At 37.8% G+C, this 25,348-nt stretch overlaps 1 protein-coding gene across 2 annotated transcripts in view; it reads right to left on the reverse strand.

Annotated features, from left to right (window-relative positions):
* The window catches only part of smap1 (small ArfGAP 1), a 107,802-nt gene that overhangs the window by 64,907 nt on the left and 17,547 nt on the right, over positions 1-25,348 (reverse strand). The window contains exons 2-5 of one of the 2 annotated variants that reach the window (XM_084093881.1): positions 15,596-15,729; positions 14,241-14,326; positions 9,490-9,565; positions 162-233 (exon numbers count right to left, since the gene is read on the reverse strand). In XM_084093881.1, the coding sequence (XP_083950007.1) occupies positions 162-233; positions 9,490-9,565; positions 14,241-14,326; positions 15,596-15,729 (368 nt within the window). The remainder of the gene's footprint in view (positions 1-161; positions 234-9,489; positions 9,566-14,240; positions 14,327-15,595; positions 15,730-25,348) is intronic. The other variant, XM_084093882.1, reaches the window with a different exon arrangement.

Here is a 25,348-nt window from a genome sequence, read left to right on the forward strand (position 1 = left end):
ATGTTTGGCATTTTTTCAATATAATATAATTTGGAATGTAATAATAATTCTAAACTTGCAAACTATTTAGGATGGAAAGCATGTGAATTGGGAAGCAGCCAGAATGCACAGCACCGATATCAGTGATTTGCACAGCACAGAGAAGCACAAGACCACAGTACCTCCAGTTTACTTTTCTCAGCTGCTTGTGAAGGAGGAGGCGATACTGAGGGCAAAGCAGCATCAGAGGACTTCTGCAGGAGCAGAGGAGAAAGAAAGAGGGCGAGAGGGTAAAAGAAAGCAATTGAAAGAGAATGAGAGTGATAAAGAGGGGATGTGGAATAAAAAGAGCGGAGAGAGAAACATCTGAATTAATAGGCTGCAGCAATCACTATACAGTGAATAATTATTCAGCCTGTGGGAGACTTGGAAAAGCAAATTTTATATACTGACAGACACACACTTTATACTGCCAAAATTTAACAACTCAGTAGAACTTCTGTGTAAGTAAAAATATTTAAATATTTAAACATCATTAAAACAACAGTCACTCGTAAAGCAAAACTGCTTAAAATATTAAGAGTTGTTTTCAGAGAATATATCTTGAGAATTAAGTTTTTGTTTCCCCACTGGCATTATTTTCACATGTAAACCTCAATAAGATTTATGCTTAAAAAACAAAAACTATTTGCCAAAGGGCTAAGAACTTAGTTCACGATATGCAGTTTTACTTCTCAAGTGAATTTACCTTGTTTTAAGGATGTTTAGATATTCTAACTGGAAAACAAGACAAAAATTCTGCATTTAAATTGGTTGCACAAATCAGGAAGAGGATCCACGTATATTGATCTAGTTGCAAAAGCAGTCACATTGATCATCAAGGACACATTGCTGGTTAAAAATAGCCCAGACTTTTCCAGATGTTCCAGCAGACTCCATAAATGTAAGAAATGAGTCCATCTGCCGAATCTGCAGTCATTCTGTCAATCTGCACGGCCAAGACTGCCTCAAATCAATAGAATTAACTTACAAGTGTAGCCACTGCAAATAACTGCATCAATCAAACAAATGATGTTTGAAAAGTCTGCTCATATACGTTTACGTATACGTATCAAAAGCTCAGCCAAGTTCAATAATATGGATTTCTATTTTCAGTTTCATTAAGAATTGTATTGTCTGGGGTAGAAAAGCATCGTTTGTAATATGACAAAATAGCCAAAGTGGTTCAATTACTGCTTGTATTCCAGAACTGCATGGCCTTATATTTCTATTTTATTTTGAAAAGAACAAAGCGCAATTTGAACAGGGATATGAAACATTTAAAATCTAATTGACGCTGTTTAATTATGAAAGCAAAAATTACAAAAAGCCATAGCAGCTATTGGTCAACAAGGTGAGTGAGAACTGCAAGCCAGCAAGTGATGCCTTTTGACTAATAATTAAGTCATGTCTGACTCATCTTTAGCGTTATATCGATTGCAATAGCAGGTGTGAATTCCCGAAGTCTGAAAATACAGTTAGTCTCTAATTATGCACAAACTTCTAATGATTAATGTTGTGTGGAATACCAAAAGACTGTACTGGTTGAGAAACAAAACTTATGTGCTCTCAACTAGGGGTGTGCGATATATACACGGTCTACAATAATATTGTGAATGTTGTTTTAATGATGCGTGACATTATCGAGTATGTCCCTCACTTTAAAAAAAACACACCTAGAAAGTGATGTAGTCTTAGTAGGTTAGCGTGCATGTGAATTAAATTGAATTTATTGATTACATCATTAAAAATTATGTAATCAAATGGTAAAAAAAATCAATTTAAATTTATTGAAAAAATATATGATTTCTGTCACTGCGGCGAACTGACCACCACACAGAATATGAAGAATATCACAAGCTTCGGGAGTCAGCTGTCCAAGGCAGTCCTAATCCTGTCAAGGTACCAACACACTAAACAAAATATTGTCAAATTATTGTTAGCGATAAAATCCCTGATAATATTGATATATAATTTGTCAATATCTCACACCCCTAATCTCAACATGAATATTAATCCCTCTTTTCATGAACTTGCACTGTATGTATACAAACAATTTACACTGCACAGCCACGTGCTCAAATATGTAGAAATACAGGTTTGAGTCACCTGCCAAAAACAATAAACCTCTTTCACAGAAAATGTAAAGTCAAACCGCTTAAAAATTAAAAACCACCCCGTGTTCTTGTTTTCTTAATACACAGCGCTTTCAAGATCACCCGTTATATCTTCCAAGCATCGAATGACACACACTTTCTTTTTCTTGTCTTCTCCCTTTTCCCTCACTGTGCCCCCTTTCATTCGCTTAGAGTAGTTTGTTTAGGGTAGTTGTTTCATTGACTCAGGGTAGTTGTTGGCAGATAGATGGCCTTGCCCCTTCACAGAGTCCCACAAAGCCTCTTTCTCTTGGGGGGAAAAAGAGAGAAGGGGGAGATATGGATGGGTCAGGGCCAATGTTCTTACTCCAATCCCTACTAGACAGAGGGAGGAACAAAAAGGAAGAGGGTGAAGTGGAAGAGTATTGATGGGAAGTCTGATTCTTTTCTGCGAACCGGTTCTTTCAGACAATTCGCTTCAATGTAACGTTACTGGTTAAAAAAAAAAAAAAAAAAAAAATCGAATCACTACTGAAATAATTCCGTAATCATGCAATGACATTTACATATATGCAATTCTATTATTAAAGCACGCAATAATGATGTGAATCATTCTAGTCAAATGCTCGGTTTATGCATGCTCGTACCAGCACCTAATTGGTTTCCACTGTTTCATCAGATCAGTGTACTGGTGATTCGAGAACTACTGTAACCATCAACCAACTCTTGACGAGAGAGAGAGAGAGAGAGAGAGAGAGAGAGAGAGAGAGAGAGAGAGAGAGAGAGAGAGAGAGAGGGAGGAGATGGGAACTGCTGTTGACTCAAGAAGAACTACCGCCATCGGATCACTGGTTATATTTCCAAACATTTCATTTGTTATACATACATTTTGCCCCTGTTCTGAAACCCTCATCAGACAGTTCTAGTCAGATATGTCCAAAAGAATGAGTTAAGAAAAAAATAAAGCATTATAGGATCATAGTTCTGGATATTTGGATCATTTTGAGTCTGTGTGACTAGCAAGCATGCCCAAAAGTAAATTTTGACTGAGTAACCTGCAGATCTGTTCTGACTTGAGCCGCAAACAGTTTCAGACGGTTCAGTCCAATTTGGTTCAACCAGTTCACTAAAAAGAACCAGTTCAAAAGAATGATTCATTCTTGAACTGGACATCACTAATATGGAAAGCACTCTCCCAGCTGAGACCTATATATCAGTACAAAAATGCAAAAAAAGGTCTGCACTCTAAGAATACTTTATTTGTTAAAAACAGGAGATAAAGATTATGCAAACATTTCGGTTCTTTGCCTTCGTCAGTATTTTTTTATGCTGGAAATGTTTTCGTAAAGTAAGCATTTTTATGAGAAAACATTTGAATAAAACAGAGAAAATAAATGCCAGAATTTATGGTTATTTATTGGTAAGTTAACCTAAGGGTTAATAACTTAATCAGAAAATAATTGATAGATTTATTGGGGGTGGGGGTAATATAGAACTACTAAAATAAAAAGAAAATATGATAGGTTAATTGACAGGAAAAAACTTATTGTAGTAGCATCCTTAATATTGATGGTTTCAAAGCTAACAGACGGGACTAAAGCCCACAAAACTCCAATTTTGATTTCATGAGGTCTTTAAAAAGTTATCAAATCACTTTCAGGTTTTATTGACGCACACTTCAAACAGCCAAAATTTTAACGTTAGTCAGTTTTTTAAAAGTATATCCACGTCTTTTAAACAATGTGTCAACATGATCTTAGTGTTAAAATTGTTTACTGAACATGTCTGTGAAACATTACGGCAAATTTAACAACTTGCCATGACAACGTTACACCATAAACCTGAGAAAATCTGCTATTTAAACTACTTTACAGCTAAATTAATACATCTGTTTTAACACAAAAAATAATGCTTATTTAACATAATTAAAATGATAAGCTTCACATTAATGCCATAACAGCATTCTAGGTGCTTCAAAATATTTATATGGTATTCATCATAATGCCACAAATGTTGTCGGTTGAGCTTAACTTGTATTAAACCCAAAATATTCCTTTGAAGCAAGTGACATTGGCGAGGGAGTTTTCAGGTAAAGGAAGGGACAAGAAGACAGATGACTTTCCCATTGTCCCAGTATGGAAGTAGTGCTGTCAGCAGCATGCGTCCACAGAGCCCAAGCTGAACAAGTAGGTCCATTACAGCTCGAGTTAGCACAGAACTGTCCGGACTGGTTCATTACCTGCTGATGGATGCCCCTCATAATCTGCTTTCATTGGGTTAGCATCACCACTATGCTCCACAGCAGCATGGGCCCATATTCATTAGAGAGCCATTAAGTAACACCACACAATACTCCTCCTCTTCTCCCCCAATCCCTTTAATACCAGTGTGCCCGTCTGGGGAAATAAGTCCAGAACGGGAAGCAGGAGGAGATGAAGAGAGGCGGTCAATAAGCAGAGACCGCAATCAGCCTGGAATGTGAAGGGAGAACCCATCTCCATCTAAATGCAGCCGAAGGCGTGAAGACTCCCATCCTCTCAAAGAAGTAACAGCATCGATGTGAGGTCCAAAGGTCTCCAGCTTTCTAGCTGGGGAGTAATAGAAGAAGCGAACAGCTAAATGCCCCATAATGCAGTGCAAACGGCCAAGCAGGCCAGGTCACTTGGGGCTGAAAAAGGCTTAGATGACTGCAGTGAGAAAAGAGACAGTGAAAAAGTATGAGAATGGTCCAGTCGCTGGGTGCGGAAGGCTGAAGCTATTATTAGTTACGCTCTGATATCTCACTCACACATTCACGCTCGCACATACAGTTCTGTGGCGTAGGGAAACTGACAGTTTTCTAAAAAAAAATCAAGTTACATTTACCATAGCAGAGCTGAGCCTGTGATGTTCATATTCCTGTCATCTTTTATATATTCTGTTCTTGATATTAAAAACGGCCCACTGAGATTCTTCATTTTGTGCATTTTCCATGGCTTCGGAAACACTTTGATCAAAATAATGAAAAAAGCATGCAAAAAAAAAAGAAAAAAACATGTTTTGAAAACATCAAAACAAGGAAGTGCAGGACGCTTAATATCCTGGGACATTTATTTTCTGAGGTTCCGCTTCGCTGTTGGCTTCACACACACAATCATTTAAATGGTGCGAATCAGCAGGGAGGGAACATGACTTCAGCACGCTGACTGGAGATAAGGCTTTCAATAACACACATTTATTCCCCATCTACTGCCACAGAAGAACACACAGAACTTTCATTACTGCCACGAGACAGGAAGACAAGGAGAAGGAAAGCGAGGGATGGTCCGTTAGACTCTCTTGAGCTTGTTTTAGTAATTGAAGCAAGGAAAGGCTGCAATATTGCATTTCTTTCCGCCTGGGCTGGAAGCAAGCAACTATTGATTTCTTTTCTTTCTTTCTTTTTTTTTTGGCCTAGCTGCTCATCAGACGCCTCCATCTCAGGCTCAGAGTCACATGATGAGAGTTAAAAGACATCACTGGGGGAAGTTGTTATCAAAGAGTGATGAAACCAAGCACCAGAGCTGAGACAATAAATACCACTCAAAAGTTACAAAAATACAGTAATGACAATTATATTACATTATATAAATATTTCTATGTTCTTTTGAACTATTCTCTTCAAAAATCTTGAAAAAAGTATCATGCTTTCCACAACAATATTAAGCATCACATCTATTTTTTTTACATTGATAATAATACGATTTCTGAAGGATCATGCGACACTGAAGACTGGAGTAATGATGCTGAAAATTCATATCACATTTTAAAATAAATCAACAGAGAAAATGTATTTTAAAGTATAATAACATTTCACAGTATTATTGTTTTTACTGTATTTCTGATCAAAATAAATGCAGCCTTGATAAGCATGAGACTTCTTTCTCAAACATTACTAAACTTTAGAATAGTAACGCAAGTGATAAATCAACTATTATAACACAACCGAACTTCTGACAGCATTAAAGGCTCAATTTATATGACATGAGAGATGTTAATATCTTCTATTGTGTTTTAAGAAAGTCTGTCATATGGGTTTGGAATGAAATAAAGGTGAGTAAATAATGACAGAATCTTAAGCTTTGTTAAATAGTGTTGCTTAAACATTTACCTTCTAGCTTAGGCAGTGTAAACGGTGACGGGTAAATAACGTGCATGATTCTGAATGGCTTCAGTTACACCCTCTTGCCAAAGCCGGAACTTGTGCTTAATAAAGATCTTCTGCATTAGCAAGGACAAACGCAGATGCATTAAAGGAGGTAACTAAATAAAAACGTACACATTGTTCATACACAATCAGCAAATACTAACAGTAGGGCTACAATTAATTTTCGAATATAGTTTAAAACAGTCTCAACTGGTGGGATGGGACCCAGTAAATTGTAGTACTTCAACAAAACCTTGAATGAAAATTAGAAATGTTGCCGTGTTTTTTTAATCTAATATTCATATTATATTTTATTTAAGCTACATTTCAATTAACAAAAACAATTTAATAGTTTTAGTTAACATTAACAACACAAACCAAAACCAGTTTTTAAACATTAATACATTTTAAACACACAAAGAGCAAAGAAGTCTTGTGCTTTCATATCAAATAACAGTCCCTCACTTCACAAAACTGTTCTCTCAGCTTCTCATTCTCTTCTCTTCTTCACACACACACACACTCTCTCATCCAGACCCCCCTTCTCACACTAAGCAAAATGCCTTAAACTGATAACGAGTTGTTTTTAATCACTTATTTGCATTTAAAAGCCGTTGGCAGAGTGGGTGAACGAGGACGACCTGGAATCACAGTCTTTCTTTAGGCAGTGCCTCAACTTTATAGTGCGCCACACAACACGCCACTATTTTACATTTTAGTATTGAATTTTAATTCATCTAACTTTTTTTCTTCCTTCTTTCATCTTTTCTCTGACACAGACTGATGCTGCTTGTACACGTCTGGTTTATGACTCCTCAATCAGCGGCTGCCCACCATCGCATTGACCTCTGCTGAAATCTGATTGGCTGTCTTGTTTCTGCAGGCAGGGGCTTTAATTGGCTGGCTCAGACAGGCCTGTCGGAGAGAGGCAGAGCTCTTCTTGGGTAAGTAGAAAGAGAACTGTAATTGGACAGGGCAGCCTTGCAGAGTTTGATCGAAAAGCTTTCACGCTGCAACCATGTTTCAGTCTCTCGTGATCCAAAGCAATCAGAAAAGGCCAAAAGGAGGCTGTTTGTTTAGATTGCTTAAGCTCCTCAAGCATTATCAAGAGACTGAAGTCCTGCACAGCATGCTAAGGATGGTCAATTACTATTCTTTGTGGAGTTCTTAAAGATTTGGTCAACGCAAACTAAGAACAGAGAGGAAATCACAGACAGTAATTTAACATGAGTGAGAGTGCTTTAATTGGCTGCCGGCTCCTGTCAATCAATTTCCAGCGCGTAAAGCACAGCTGCAACCCACCAGGCTGTGTAATGTGAATTTTAGGCCTCAATGATCAGAACAACTGGCCACCAAAATCAGGCCTTCAGTACATAAAATATACAGTAAACTATAGTGCTGGCTCACTATATACAATGTTACGATTCAATAGGCTGCAGTGCATCAGAATCGCAACTTTGCTAAATGCACGAGAGCAACCAAATCTGCAAGATCAGTTTCAAAATTTGTCGCACAGATCGCTTCACTTCAGTCCAGTCCAGTACAATGCTTCGGAAAACTGCCACTATTTATTTAAACTGCTTCTTCAATCATAAACTGAAGGAAGTGATATAAATTCACACATGGGTAAAGATTAAATAAATAAATACAAAATAGAGAAAATAAATACATAAAACAAAATGAATTAAATAAATAGCATGTTTAGACCTGCTTCTTTCTTTCTTAAACTATAGGAAGTGATATGAATTCACACACAAAAATAATAATTAAAAAAATAATACTTTTTTCATTTTACAACTCCCCCAGAGTTAAACAGTTGAATCTTACCGTTTTCGAATCCATTCAGCCGAACTCCGGGTCTGGCGGTACCACTTTTAGCATAGCTTAGCATAGATCATTGAATCGGACAGGACCATTAGCATCTCTCTCAAAAAAATGACCAAAGAGTTTCAATATTTTTCCTATTTAAAACTTATGTTTTAGGTGTAACTTCTAGGCGTAATGATATGACGCAGCGCCTGAAAATAGGTCTAATAGGTTAGACAAACTTAGTCCCGGTCACGTTGGAAGTTACCGAGCTGGGGACTATTTTCAGGCGCTGCGTCATATCATTACGCCTGCTGCACCCATGGTACGGCAGCAAAGTTTCTTGACTATTACGCAGGAATGAGAGTATAGTTCCTAGCCATATCAGCCTAGAAAATCGCAACTTTACATTTTCCGTTGGTCTTAGTACACGATGTAACTACAGAAGAGTCAAGTTTTAAATAGGAAAAATATCGAAACTCTTTTTTTTGAGAGAGATGGTAATAGTCCTGTCTGATTCAATGATCTATGCTAAGCTATGCTAAAAGTGGTACCGCCAGACCCGGAGATCGGCTGAATGGATTCGAAAACGGTAAAACTCAATTGTTTAACTGTGGGGGAGTTGTAAAATGAGCCTATTTTCAAAAAAAGTGGAGTATCCCTTTAAAGGTGGTATCAGTGATTTCAGGCCCAAATTTTTTTTATCACATTCATCTAATTTTTGCTAACGATCCGCTAGCTGCCCACCCCATAAGCATGCCGTCAAAAAAAACGCGTCTCTGTAGGCAGCCTAGGCTCTGAGATCTGCACACAAAAACAATTGGTTTCACCAACCACTCAAAACCAAAACAAATAGTTTTCCAACCAATCACCGACAGGGGGAGGGTGTTGTGAGGTTTTGAGCCAGCTGCTTCTTCAGCTCCGACTTCGCGTGCAGCCGTGCACGAGCACAAAACCTCACAACACCCTCCCCCTGTCGGTGATTGGTTGGAAAACTATTTGTATTGTTTATATTGTTTTTGTGTGCAGATCTCAGAGCCTATGCTGCCTACAGAGACGCGTTTTTTTGACGGCATGCTTATGGGGCGGGCAGCTAGCGGATCGTTGGGAAAGATTATATGAATGCAATAAAAACAAAATTGGGCCTGAAATCACTGATACTACCTTTAATATATGATTGTTTTGCCACAGACCTAGTAAAAAAACATTTTAAGGTGACGTAACTTTGCTGAGGATTTAAAAAATAATGGTCATGAACCTGAAGAAAAAACATTGCAGTGCAGCGTGCGCACACACACACACACACACACACACACACACACACACACACACACACACACACACACACACACACACACACACAAGTTTGATAGCAACAGTGGATGGGTGCAAGTTGATACTCACAATGGCTCCATTGACAGCGTTTTTATCGTAGTACTTCTTCCTCTCGTACTTGTCCCTGATGAAGAACTCCACAGCTCTGAAACATTGCTAAGGAAAATTCAAGCCTTATTATAACCAACACAAATCATTTTAAACATCACAGCATTTAAACAAGCCTGGTTTGCATTCACTCTGTAACCAGAGAGAAGGTTGTGACAAACATCAAGAAACATGATGTCAGTTAATGTTGAAGACCCCATGAAATGGTTTGGCTCACATTTTTCATCTGATTGATGAGATATACTTAATCATACCTCATTTTTATATGTCCTCAAAGTAAACAAAGCCACAAAACTTCCTTTTTAATGTGGTGTTTAAATCTCAGGTATGGCAAATCTCGGTTTGGCTAGAAAGCTTTAATTGGCATCTTGCTCAGCTACAATGTAACCCTCTCAGACTGGCTGTTATCTCTCCTCATCATTAAAGACACCAGAGCACCAACACCTCACCTGGACCACAAACTCAATACAACTATTTGAAAAAGAGAAACACTTCCTTTCACAGCAAACACACACACACACACAGTTTGGGGCCAAACAGAAATCAAAACACACGCTCTCTGAATCTCACCCTTTGTTAACAGTGCGAATTTATACAGTGACAGGTAAATGCTAAGAGGACCGGTTCATGCAGCTTTATTGGATTTACACTCTCATGAATCCCTTATCACAATACAATAATGCATCTGATGAAATATAGATCAGGGTGAAGAAGCAGGTGGCAGGAAGAGAAAGAATGCAAGAAAGAGAAAAAAAAAAGCATTTGGTGCTCTTATTATCATCAATGTTGAAAACAGTTGTGCTGATTAATATTTTTGTGAATTCGGTGATGTGTTTTTTTAGGATTCTATGATGAAAGGTCAAAATAACAGAATTTATTTTAAATATAAATCTTTTGTAATATAGTAAATGTCTTTACTGTCACTTCTGATCAATTTAATGCTTCCTTGAATAAAAGTTAATTTCTTTAAAATTTCTGACCCCAACATTTTTAACAGTACAGTAATTATAACTGCCATAAGCACCAACACCGAATTAGCCATCTGATTAATCAACGCATAACATTTTTTGGTTATCCCAAAACAAAATAACAAGGAGGAATACATTCAATGTTTAAGATACAGCAATCCTCCATCCATCAAAACCTTACTAGCGAAACGCTGGTTTGCTTTATCCAGATGAGAAACGTAGTTTGTGTATCATCTGGCCATACAACGGTGGGATGTTTTGACATTCCGTTCAGTCTGTATTTCACACAGCGCGATGTGTGAGGGCTCGCACTCTTCAGAAACAATCACAGAATATGACAGAGCTCGTGTTTTAAAAGCACACACTGGCATTAATAATTCACTGAAAACGCAACATGAGTATAGCATGGTATAGCATACAAATTATTTTAATGCGTTGAGCTTGAATTAATCGCATACATTAACAAGTTAACATTGACAGCGCTAATATATATAAATATATTGCAGTACTGCTTTAATTAACATGCTTTAACTAACATGCTGTAGCTGTTAGACAGTTTTACCACAAAAAACATCTTGGAAAGGTTTCAAGCATCTTTACATAAATACCCTTTAAAACACCTAATTTTAAAACGAGTGGAGACACTTGCATTCAGTTCCATTCTGTTATGCTCCATCTGCTGTTTTTGAGTGAACATAGCATAACATGTTCCTGGAGATCTACCTTCCTGCAATGTTCAACTCAAACCCTAATCAAACACACCTGAACCAGCTAATTATTCCTCAGGAACACTTAATTACGCAGGACTTCCTTAAAATGCAAGAGATGCTTTGTTGCATCACGCTGAGATAGAACATGATGCAAACGTTACAGAGAGAAACCGGGAGGAAAGATGATGCATTAAAAAAAAATAGCGCTGGCATAAATAGGAGAAAGAAAAATGAGTTATATGCAGTTAAACACAGAAAAATGAGAAAGAAACAAAGAATCCACAAGCACACCAAATGAAGGTATCTCTGCAACAAAAGAGAAAGAACTTCAAATTTCCTCTCTTTGCTAATCTGACGTTTATATTAACACAACCAACTTTTCCATTAGAGAGAGAAGCGTTGATAAGTGGGAAGTGAGAGAGGGTGAGAGAGAGAGTTAGATACCCCCACACAGGAGCACAAAAGATCCGCATTTCCATCTGAAGAAACCACACCTGTGATAAAGCAAATTCCATCAAAGCCAGTTTGTGGAGGAAGCTCACCTCTGCTGTCCAGATTAATCCATTTTGACGGTTAAGAATATTGTACCTCATCGGTCAGCATACAAATGAAGCCATTTCCATAGCCACACCAAATGCAGGAGAGCTGATAACGGGCCACGGATGCCAGGGAAATTCAATTAGAGTTTCTGAAGGCGCCAATGAGGAGAATATGGAATTATCCTGGCCGCCACACACCCAATTAGACTGATGGTGTGAAATAGGACGGAGGAGGATACCCGAGGCAAGAGAGATGAGGTGGAGGAACGAGAGACATGAAGAGACTTCCTATCGGGCCTCAGAGATGAGGAAGTTCCTGTTCAGTTCTGCTGTGTGTGAATGTGCTGAAAACAGCAGCTGTTTTCTCTGGATCTCTGGAGCCAGAGGTGTGAAGTCACACAGGCTTTGCCTGCCAAACTCACACATCCACCAATATTAGAACAGGAATTCCCAACTGTGTTATATATATATATATATATATATATATTCATGATATGTGTATATACTTTGTGACAGACCTGATCTGGCAAATTAAATTTATAAATCAAAATGTATCACCCATTTATTCTGAAATTCCTCATAGAATTGTGCAATTATTAATACACTACTGTTCACAGGTTTGGAGTTGGTAAGTCTATGCATTTATTTGATCAAAAATACAGTAAAAATCATTTTGTGAAATATTAAAATGTAAAATAACTGTTCTCTGTTTTAATATATTTTAAAGTGTAATTTATTCCTGTGATGGCAAAACTGATGTTTCAGCATCATTACTCCAGTCTTTAGTGTCACATGATCCATCAGAAATCATTATAAAATGCTGATTTGGTGCTAAAGAAACATTTCTTATTATTATCAAGACAATTATGAAGACAATTGTGCCTCTTAATATTTTGTTGAAACTGATCAACTGTTTTCAAGATGATTTGATGAATAGAAAGTTCAAAGGAACAGCATTTATTTGAAATAGTAAAGATATTTATAATGTCATAAAATATTTCTGTCCCTTTCGACCAATTTTAATGCATCCTTGCAAAAAAAAAAAAAATATTAATGACCCCAAACTTTTTAAAGGTAGATGATGTCCAAAAATCATGGTAATATGTGCAAACAATCAGTGCAGTTATATGACAGTGCTTTTTTTTCTTACTGTACCATTTACATGCATTCTTATTCAAACAAATCCTTTCCCTTTTTCCAAGTTTGAACAACCTGTCATGCAAAAGTTCATCACCTGGAACTAAAATGTCTCAAAAAACATAATGGTATCCAATGTCTCAAAGACAAAAAAAAGAAAAGAGCTCTTAAGCTAGAGAATATTCATGCATGCATTTTCATGGTGGAAAATATGTAGTATTTTTGGGAGCAGAAGACCAAGGCTACCTTTGGAAAGTGTTAAATTAATTAATTCAGATATTAAAACTTTTTCATACATACACACACATACATACGAAGAGTTCAGATGCAAAAGCCTCTAAGTGCCATCTGAAATTTTCTTCTAGAATGATCATTTTTATCAAGCTTGTATATTTAAGTTCAGTAATTTCACTTAAATGACAATTAATAGGTAATTTGCATTGCCATTTAAGTGAAATTATTGAACTTAAATATACGAGCTTGATAAAAATGATCATTCTAGAAGAAAATTTCAGATGGCTCTTAGAGGTTTTTGCATCTGAACTCTTCATATATACACACATATATATATTACATTATACTATAATTTTTTTTTTTATATAGATCTCATTTATTGATGGTTTTCTTCCCTTTCCGTTAAAACTAAGAACTGCCTTCAAGCCACAATTATAGAAATGTTCAAAAATCACTGGCGTGTCCCTGAGTTGCCTAACCAAATACTGTGAGTAGTGGGTGATAGGAACGATTAGTATTACATCCTTTGCAATAGCATTAGGTGTTGTACCAACCACAATCAATTCAAATGTAACATCACTTCAATTACAAGCTTAAGAACTGTGAGCAATATTTTGCCATATATATTTGTGGAAATACTCGTTAATAAAAAAGTATTTGGCAATCAAACATTGAATATCTTCATTTATAAATGTGCAAGACATTCCAATATGTAGAACTACCTTTAAAACAGTAAATGACACTGCTACATAGTACATACATACTCTAAACCCTTCTCTGTTGCTTACAAGAGAAAAGTTGTTAATGCTGGCTACAGAATCTGATAGTTTGTTTGAATTTGGCAGTAGCAAGAAAAGAGTAGGACGCGACCACAACAAACTCTGCATAAACTCACAAATAAATAGTTCTTTGCATATTACAAATCTGAAATTCGTCTTTTCTAGAGCCAAGAAAAGGGATTTTTCACTTTAATCATATAAATTCTCTCCAGACGATTAAGAAAGCATCTGTACCACACAACAACCTCGGATTAGAAAGTTGATGCTGACTTTTAGCAAAGGTAATTAGAGCATATTGCAACCAGAATTACACAAACAAACACAGAGTGATAGACTCAAGGATACTGGTCAGTTTGCGGCCGTCTGAAGTTTTCTGGGAGATGAGCTTCATACAGCTGTCTTGCCCTGGTGTTGCCCATGCTCTGCACACTCTAAACACAGAAAGAGAGACAACAAAGAAATAACAGGTGAAAATACATATAAACCAACCAAGTAGTTTTCTTCATGAAAAACATTGCAAATCATTTTTTAATTCAGCTGAAAATTATTGACAATTAATTCACAGACAAATTTTTTCACAGTTTTGTCAACTCTATTAGAACACTAACAGAACTGTCCTTGTCCATTATTAAAAGTACATAAACTCCAAAATACAACACACAACTAATGAACAATCAGGTCTGCTATGCAAGTGTAAACTGTAAAACTGGTGCATCATTGTACAACATTAAGACCCTTAGCATAATTTAAAATGCATTAATGATGACCTGAGAAAAAAAAAAAAGAAAAAAAAAGTATTCATTATACTGCTTGGATCTAAATTGATCTCTCTCTTTCAATGTCAAAGTACTGCAATGACCTCTGGATAAAGAGTGACCTCATTCATCCCTTGAGGCGGTGGAATTCGATTGGTTGATGTGCACAATCGCCGGGGCAACAGGAGTGACAGTGCAAAATATCTGTACCGTGATTCATGCTACAAATCCCAGTTCCTAATAACTTCCTAATAAAGCAAAATGGTAAAACACATGAACTTTCACCTGAAACAGGCTTAAAATAAAACTCTGGTTACAAACTCAGCCATCTGTGCGAGTTCATGGCCTTGATTTTTAATTAACCGTGTAATCCTGTACTCAACCACTGTTCGAACGTATACAAATTACACGTATTTGCATTATCAGTTCAATGTCACGTACGTCTAAGTCTGTCAGAGACAAATTAATGAGAATGATGGATCAGAGTGAAGGAAGAGTATATGCTGAAAAACAGACAAGTAATTACCCATCAAGAATTAATTATCCATCCAGATGTCAATTAATATGCGAAATGGGAGATGCAAGACTCCCTTTTGGTTGCTTAAAATCTCATAAATCTTTCAAGTCACACTGCTACACAACACACTGAGACCTCCAAATACAGTTACACACATATCCTGTCATATACCTATATTTCACAATATTACTGTTTTTACTGTATTGATCAAATAAATGCAGCCTTGGTGAGCATAAGAAAAACATGGAAAATCTTACTGACCCCAAACCTTTGAATGGTAGTGTATGTGATCAATGAATGTGAGACATTGTTAAAAAAAAAAAAAAAAAAGTTTGAGAGGTGGGTCATCAACAGGCCTGAAACATCTCGTTCAGCCCTACAAAGAAAGAAAAGACAACCAACAGAGTGTTACACAAAAATACTCATACTTGTATCTGCTCGGGGGTCCATTGGTCCAAGTTGACTGATTTGACGCGTGATATATGCACTCCCAGATTCCGGTGTATTCCAGCACAGCGGATACAAATAAACACACCAAGATTCCAAGAGGCCCATCGAGGTCCTGCGGGGAAAGAGAGCGAAAAAAGACAGATTTTAGACCTGCAGGAAAGCACTTCCCATTATCTGAAACAGATAACACCATCATAACAGGCAGTGAAGAAACAGCAGTTTAAAATAAATCTTCTGAGTCATGGTGCCGCCTCAAGCTCCGCCACATAATTCTGCCTCGCCACAGCATCGAATAAACGGCATTGTTTTGTGATGCAGAAAACCATATCTAAACAATGGAATTTTGCAGTTGTGATAATAAAATTTGATCCAAGCGCCAGATGAATGCAGCAGGTAGCCCACCTGAATCGAAAGTCAACAGCCACGGGTACCGGAATAAAACGGTGAAACTACATTGTGAGACTCCTGATCTCATCAGCAACAGAAAAAAAAGGAGAAGAAAAATGTGAATTGTGCTACAATACAGACTGTATGTGATTATCTTAAGCCCGGTGTGTAATATTCAGCTCTCAGAAGTGACTATAATAGCACGGGGGTGGAAGGAAGCGCTGTGACTGAAGATGATATCAAGATATCAAAGGCAGAGGCGGAGGTTATGCATCTTTTAGGGATGTACGCCACACCTAATTCCCATAACATTTAAATGGAAATTTTGTAACCGACTAGTCTAAGAAACCCCCAGAAGACAGTCTATACAAGCGATCCATTTGAAATAACCTACTTAATCTATGAATCGAACAGTCACCTCCCATAAAGAATGCCAATGAAAGAGATTATGATCATTGTATGTTAAACTTGATGTTTACTAGCAATGATACATTTAAGTTTATACTACGGGGCTGTTGAATGTTTGAATCTGATTGGTTGACGAACGTTCTAAGGTGTGCAATTCTTTTCAGGGAAACGCACTGCTAAAGTAGTTCCAAGCAGGTCTTGACCGCATTAATATATCCCTATCAATTCGCCAAATGATTTCATTTTTAAAAAGGTCCTTACAGACTACAACAACAAAAGAATAAAAAACCCACAACAACACTTACCCAGCAAATAAAATATAGTACACAATAGGATAAAAACATCTAATTATTTCCATGTTTTTTGCCACAAAATTAAGTTTTATTATGTACGGAAAGCATACTCTCTTTCTCCCGCTCTCTCCCCCACTCAAACACACATACAGTACGGACACACACTCGCACAGAAACGTGTTGTCAGCGCTGCTCTGACGATTTTATCAGTAAAATACAGGGTTCGTACACTTTTTCCAAGGTCAAATTCAAGCACTTTTCAAGCACTTTCCAGGTCCATTTTAAAGCTTTTCCCAGCACCTTACACTACCGTAAATTACATACCAATACATAGTTAAAATTATTATTTAGTGTTTTTATCACATCAAAAGAGATAAACAGCCAAATGTTTACATATTCTATTCGTTAGGATATTGATATAGGATCTGTTGCGGTTAAGAAAGTTTCATTTCGCAAATTTTCCCCTTTAAACCAGTTTAAAATTCCATACCGGTATTGTCTCCTAACCCTTTGAACGTAGCCTTAATATAAAGTAAAAAATAAATGTGCAAAAAAATAAATAAACGACTAGTATTTGCGACGTCGAAACTCACGGCATCGTTTAGTCGACTAGTCTCGCACTTCCCTAGTATTTTTCAGCTCTGTTCGAGAAACTGAGCGCAAGAAATCAATATAGCGTTTTGTGTGAGAAGTTTCGAGTAGAAGTGGATGGATTGGGGGGTGCGGGCGCACTGGAGCGATCCTGACAGGCTGGTCGGTTGGCGTTGGTGAGAACACTGCTCCTGACGGGCTATAAATCACAGGGTTTGCTGGGAAATGGATTTCTGTGGTTCACCCGCCCTCTTTGGCTTTATCTACACCTGTCAGCCATCTTAGGACACATCCAATTCGCTTCCTCCGTCTCACGTGCTCTCACGGTACGGAGCCGTATCCGTGGTAGCGGGGGGGGGATGGGATCTGTATTCTTCCCGCAGGATGCCTGGCATGCTTTTGCATGCCCATCATGCAACAGCAGAGTAAACCACTGACCCCGGCAGCGCCACCCACACAGCTCCTGAATGGAAAAAGCACTCACACAGCAAGTACAGCCATTAGAATAACAAACAATACCGCACTGTTTCTTCACTTTTAAGCGTGCTCATAATTCATCTTGCATGATTGCTCAGGATATTAATGGCTATCTTGCTTCTGTTCTGTGCTCAGATGACAAAAGAAGACGGGTGACGCGTGAACAGGCTGATAAGATTCCCCCAACACACTGGAAAAACTCCGGCAAAAACTGCGGTAATGAGAGAGAGCGCGTTTCCAGTCTCTTATCTCTCACCCACCCCAAACTACCATCCGGCTGGCTGCACCAGCCCCGTCTGCCACCCTCCCAGATTTATTAGCCCAATAAAAGGCTGCAAGATTGTGTCTCACACCGCTGCACCAGGAGCTGCATAACTCACCCACAATTAAAGAGGGTTAATTTGTCATTGAGTGGAGCCCGGTGCAGTGAAGGGTGCAGTGCCCCTGCAGAGGGGAAGTGCTGGAGGAACTCTCTCCACACCCTCCCTGCTGGACTGAAACACTGCAGTGGGGGCTGGATATGCTTATTAGTCAGATGATGTGGGGAACCTGAAATTAATTTACATAATTTGTCCATGATTCTTACAAATACTTTTGTGTTTCTTTGTGAGAACACACTCACAAAGAGTATTTCGAGTAGAAGAATTGAGAATAACTAAAAAAAATTATACTGACTATAGAAATTCCCATGCCATTTATTAATTTAATTAATAATTAAATTAATTAATTAATAATTAATTAATTTGATTAATTTATGAATTTTCCAGAAGTTCCCTGGTTTTCCAGGTGTTCCTTCCAGGTGTGTAAGAACCACTGATCTATATAGATTAAATAAATAAATAAAAAATACCTTTTGCGATCTCAATTTAAACCCACACGCTCTTATTCCTAAATGACAGTGACTCGGCCATGTCTATTAAACCTTTAACAAAATCACAGAGTGGAACATTCAAATTCAAATTCAAATTCAAGTTAGGCTATCTAGGTATGAAACCGCTTCTTTTAAACCACACAGTATCATTACTTATTTCTGTGTTACATATGTGTTCAAATATCACAGAAAAACTAGGATAAAGGTTTATAGTTGGAATATCACCTTTTGAAAGTAAATTGGCGCTTCAAATGACAATTTATCCAGAAACGTGTAGTTCTAAAAAACACAAATACATTTTCAATATGCCTGCAGTGATGCGCTGAAATCTTTAGAAAAATGTAATCAGATAACTTCCCCACAACAAAAATCTGATCAAAAGGGATTACAGGCAAAATATTTAATTTGCATAATAATGCCAGTGTAACATATCAAATGAATGAACAAGTCTGGCGTCAACAGCTGCCTGGCACTGTGTAGCAGTGCAATACATTATAAATAGTACTTTTGGATGAGCAATATTCAAAATGATAAAATAGCCGATATACACAAACCTATGACAGCAAATCACTTGAATTGCTGCTACATTTCTGGCAACCATAAACAATCTAGACTTTCTCTACATCACAAGCAAACACAGTAGATGTGTCAAAATGAAATTACTCTAATTAAAATAAATGAAGCTGGGCGCGCCTGTCTGCAACATAACTTGCAGTGTAGACTGAAGCTTTACCATAACATCTACTATTGCATGGTATATAGCCTACTGTCAAGCCGCAGAGCCCTACTGAGATGGATGATATTGCCAGGTGTAAACAAGGACTCTTGATAACCAGCCAAGTGTAAAGGTCAGATAACTAACTGCTGTCTGTCTCACAGCCCTGCAGACAGACATGTCTACATAAACAGGAAGTGCTGGGATTGAGAGGAACTGGCAGAGGCTGCAACCAAGACAGGTCATGACCTATGACCCTACCTAAGCTCTCCCATTCTGAGGGGATTGATAACGGCCTCTAGCGTAAAAAAGGGGCAATTTCGGGGGAATTTTTGTGACATGCCCGCATGATCTTTCTACTTCCTCTCATTTTCATCTTCCCCAGTCCATTCATTATCTCCACAGCTGGTCGCAGCAGATGTAGAGCGGTGCGGGCGAGTCACTCAGTCAACATACATTGGCTAATAATTCACCATTCCCCTCTATGAAATGGGAACCGGATGCTGTGAACAAGGCTGCACTAGAAGGATGCGAGACAGAAAGTGTTCTCAGTAAGACTGTGGCGTGCTATATATAGACCTGAGGAGAACATGCAAAGGATGCTTTCAACAGCTGGGTAGTGAGATAACATTTTTGAGGAACCTATAAACACAGGACACCCTAGGTGTGCAAGGCAGCCCTTCCCTGAAAACTCATTTAAAATGCAGGCCAAATAAATTATTCAGTGTCTAAACATCCAGAGCAGGGCTCGCTGGGACTTTGTGTGTGTAGGTACAGTGGGAGATTTACAGTTGCCTCTGCCCACTTCATTGAGGAGTCACCCCAGGTTTATAAGCCTGTAGCTCATTTGCCTGCGTAGAACACATATGAACAATGGAACATGGCCGATATAAGATGTGTGTGAATCACACAAACTCTTTGTCCCTCACACATCATCTGTGCCTTTCTAGCACCTGTCTCACTGAAAATTGACTGGCTGCATCATTTCATCAATGTCACTTCAAGGCTACAAGAAAGTATTTATCAAAATAAACAATAGTCCTTTCTGCCCTCCATCTTTCACTTCTGGGGGCATGGGTAACTGTGGCGACGAGAGCCCCTCTCTCTCTTTTCACTTCCTTCCTAAACCCCTCCATCAGCTCTGCCAAAGAGGGAGGAGAGAGAGACAGAGGGAGAAAGAAAGGGGGAAGAAGAAAATCCAGGAGAAGAGAGCGCCACTGTACTTCACCCAGAAACCTCAAAGAACTGGAGGACCCTCAAGCTACGCTTGGGTAACACTTCAAAAGGCTGGTGCTGATTGTCCCAGTCTGGTCCAGGGACAGGGGCCAGTTGCTGTGTTTCAGGATCCCACATCATAGCTGCCCTTCTCAACATCTGACTTGCTTTTAACAGCTGAATAGGATGCAAAAACCTACAACGAATACTTATGAATGGCTGTGGACAAGAGGGGTATTTCAGCTGGCTAAGAAAGTCTGCCTGCAGTTTAACACTGATATATACACAACCGTTCAAAAGTTGGGGGTCGGTAAGATTTATGTTTTTGAAAGAAGTCTCCTTTGCTCACCACGGCTGCATATATTTCACAATATTACTATTTTAAATGCGGTTTAAAAATGTCAAATGTTCCTGTGATGGCAAAGCTGAATTTCTCCAGTCTTCAGTGATTATTATCAATATTGAAAACAATTGTGCTGCTTAATATGTTTGTGGAATATACTGTATATATACACATGTATAAATATATATATTCAGTTGAATTTGGGGAAACCACTTGAAACATTAGTTGTGTTGAACTGTTTCAATTACTTTTGTTTGATTTGTTCATTGAAAACAGCTGAAAGTCTGTAAATTTTGCCAATAAACTAGCCTGGGAAAACCCTGACAACTTCCGGCAAATTCAGATTTGCTCGAGAAGTAGTCTGGCAAAGAGCTCATTCAAGCCCATTTCCATGCCGTAGAAATCGCGGCACCAATCAGAAACGTTGAGGCGGGCTTTACACAATGACGATCGCTCTGATTGGTTTTAGGTCTATCCAATTGCACCCAGAGGCATTTGAGCGACGTCCGTTCAACTTTTAAATGCATTATTATATTCAAATTGCAAACACATGAGGACAGTCTCCATAAAAGACCCACTGGCAGATGAACGTGCTACTACATTTCTCTCCGAAACGGTAGGGAATTAAATTAGATTTAATAGAGGATTTTAACTGTGACACGATGATTGACAGGGCAGTTTAAGTGACAGGATGCACGCGACAGATCCGTCCGATAAAGATGACGAAGTAGTATGTCCTAAAGCTTGCCTACTTTTTTGCTACACATTCAAAAGTAAATATCTTTTCTTCACAAAAAGAGTACATACTTTTATGGCGTAGTGTAACTTAGGCAAATTGGGACGCAGCATATGGCTTTACACGATGACGATCGCTCTGATTGGTATTGGGTCTATCCAACTGCGCCCAGAGGCATTTGAGCGACGTCCGTTGGTGACGCCCCTTTGGAAATGATTTGTCTATGGAGCTTTGCCAGACCATAACTCAGTTACTACTGAGAATAGTCTGGTTTTAACCAGGCTACCAATAAACCTGATTTGCAACGGGGGTTGAATAATTTCGATTACAACTGTATATACATACAGTATATACACACATTTTCACAAATGACATCAGAAACAAAAGGTCCAACAATGTGTGTATTCTGGTAACCCAGAACACAAACACTCTCAGTGCCGTTCAGTGAAATAATATGCATGTGTCTTTAAAAAGAACTCGCACTGCTTTCTTTAACAGTGCATGACAGCGCTGATGATGTTTATATAATAGACTGTGTGTTTGTGTGTGTGTTCATGCCTCACTTGGTCTGTAAGGGCAAGCCACGCTTGTACAGTGCATCTGTGCGCATCTCCAAGTAAGCCACTGAGAGCAGTGACTGCTGAGTATAGGTCACTGCACAAAGCATGCTGGGAATGTGACGGTGGGTTCCTAGTAATAAAAAATAAAAAAAACAGGAAGTGAGGCAGAAGTTTCCTGCAGTGGCACTCAGCCTAGTGAATCGGCACAGCAGTCCATCAAACACACACCTTAAATGTAGGCATGGACAGACACACACACACATACTTTTGTACTGCATAAGGTCACCTATTGAGCCTTTTAAAAGTGCTGCTGCCATTTTCTTAAAAGCCTCCATTTTTCTCTCATTAAAAAAAGGTGACGGTGGTAAACCACATCGCACAGATCTCAACCTGCACTTTTTTTCAACACCAAATAATCACAGCCTGTTATTTGGTGTTGAAAAAAAGTGCACCTTTTTTTAATGAGAAAAAAATGGAGGCGATTCACTAGGCTGAGTGCCATGTGGTGTGCATGTGTGTATTTCTTATCCATAACTGGAGGAGAAACTGTGTCTGGTAATGCAAAATAGTGGAGTGAGGGGGGATATGCGGCTCTGCCCTGTCCATCACAGTTGTGCCCATTAGTGTTGGTGCTAGCTGTACGGACCCCCAGCTGTTTGCCATAGTGAACACACTTCATGCAATCTAAAGGGCCTTTTGCACCAAACAGGAGACAAAAAAGCTAAACGAATTGCAGGCGAATGGTCTATTCACACCAGGAGTGAAACGCATATAGGGCTGAATGAAAACATTCACGTTGGTTCAACAGATCCCATAATGCACCCTTCAGCTGGTCTATTAGAAGCACAGGATGCAGGAGAAGCAAATTCACTGGCCAAGTTCAATAATAAAAATAAAAATATTGAAACATCAGATGTGCTAAAGTCATTAGCAGTTTTTGTAAGATGTAAATCAGATATGCGCCATAAAGTACTGCTGATAGCAATAAGCCAATAATTATATTCAGTTTAAGGCTGATAACAGATAAATTCAGTTTTATCAAAATAAATGAAAAGTAAAACAATAAAAATTAAAAAATTAAATGCTACAAGTGACAAAATGAGATTAGTTAAAGATTACATTTAAGAATATTAATAAATTATTATTGTTTTTAAAGATTATGGGAACATTAGATGACTGCAAATATAATTTAAATATAAAAAGGGGAAATTGGCAGCACAATTAAATATCATATACCAGCCAACATATAAAATGAAAGATATATTTTAAATAGCAAAAACAGCCAGGACACATTAAAGGTATTAAAAGTAACAGCAAAAACTTTTAGGCTACGTTGTCATTAGTGGTCGACCGATATATCGCCAAGGCCGATATATCGGCCGATATTTGGCATTTTTTAAATATCGGCATCGGCCGATAAGTTTTTCTGATTGGCCGATGTGTTGGAAGTGGGACTTATTTTGACGGCGCTCTGGACTTTTATTTTGACGGGCGGCGCTGAGAACACCAGCGCCAGAAGAGAACGGCAACGGCAGCTCCTCAGATCACACAGCGCTCACTCACATTCTCCGTCTTCATTAATTTACGATCTCTGTCAGTCATATCTAATACTTTGTTAGACAGAACTGGTAAACAAAGAAAGTAAATGGTATGCGAAGTAAGTAAAGTAAAGCGTTTGCTTTTATATTATTTGTAACAGAAAAGGCAAACAATCAGGCTAAAATACTTTTCTCATTTGCCGTCAACATTCAGCAAATGCGCATCTACATCATTTAAACAAATCTCTGGATATCTAATAAACATTTAATTTCACAAAGATTTAATCGAATCCAGCTGTGATATCTTGTGAAGTGTGCATTACTGTCAGCAAGTGACGGTCGGTCCGTGCGGAGTGAGTGAATGCGAACAGAAGATCAGCTTCACAGGAGACGCGATCGAAAAACTTTAAATCCTTCATTTTAAAATATGCTGATATATAACCAGTTGCCAACTGTGTCATATTCATATCTGTGATATATCCAGTTGCCAACTGTGTCATTCATATCGTTTTCACTGTGCTATATGTAGAATTAGTGTTTTTATTTGAAAAAATATGATTACCAGCACGAAATTACCAGATTACTGAGTGCCTGTTACAGTGTTTACTTTCTTTTTATTCACATATTCATATATTTCTAAACAATTACTTTGTGAAAAATACTGTAATAGGATTGCAGATTCAAGAAGTTGCCGTATAAAAGCATGTTTATTTTAAAGATTTGTTTTCTAATTTATTTCTAATTTATTAAATATTGATTAAAATAAATATATATAAAAATATCGGCTTTATATCGGCCATCGGCCACCCTGCTCTCTAAGATATCGGCAATCAAAAAAAACAATATCGGTCGACCACTAATTGTCATATCAAAATTCTATTTTAATAAATGTATTTTTGAATTTCGACTTTGTTGAAGAAGTTTTATTAATAAATGTAATAAACTTCTTCAACAAAGAATCCTGAAAAATATATATTACAGTTAAAAAAAAAAAAAGATATTAAACAGCATAACTGTTTTCAACATTGATAATAATAATAAATGTTTCCTTAATATTAAATCAGCATATTAGAATGATTTCTGAAGGATCGTGTGACACAGAAGAGAGGAGTAAATGATGCTGAAAATTCAGCTTTGCCTTCACAGGAATACCACCTTTTAAAATATATTCAAATAGAAAAAGTTATTTTAAATTGTAATAATACTTCACAATATTACTGTTTTTATTGTATTTTTATCAAATAAATGCAGCTTTGATGAGCAGAAGAGACTTACGAAAACATTCAAATAATCTTACCGACCCCAAAGTGTTTGTGTATGTGTGCGTGTATATAAATATAAAAATGTTGGTGCAGCAAGCGTTAAGCTTTAATATTAAAACTATTTTGGATTTATTGATAGTACTGGGCTCACAGTTCACATGTGTAGGGTACTTGCTTTGTACTGTGTGTGTACTGAAATTGACTGTACTCGTCCTCCACCACCAAAGACCATTTTTGACCCAGGAAAACCCCTGCTGGTCTGAAGAGCTTCATAGGAATACATTGTTTCTTTTCAAACTGTTGTTAGTGCTGAACATTTGCATTTGGTGCAAAAG

This window comes from Abramis brama (assembly GCF_963993115.1).
Source record: "Abramis brama genome assembly, chromosome: 19".
NCBI classification, from domain to species: Eukaryota; Metazoa; Chordata; class Actinopteri; order Cypriniformes; family Leuciscidae; genus Abramis; species Abramis brama.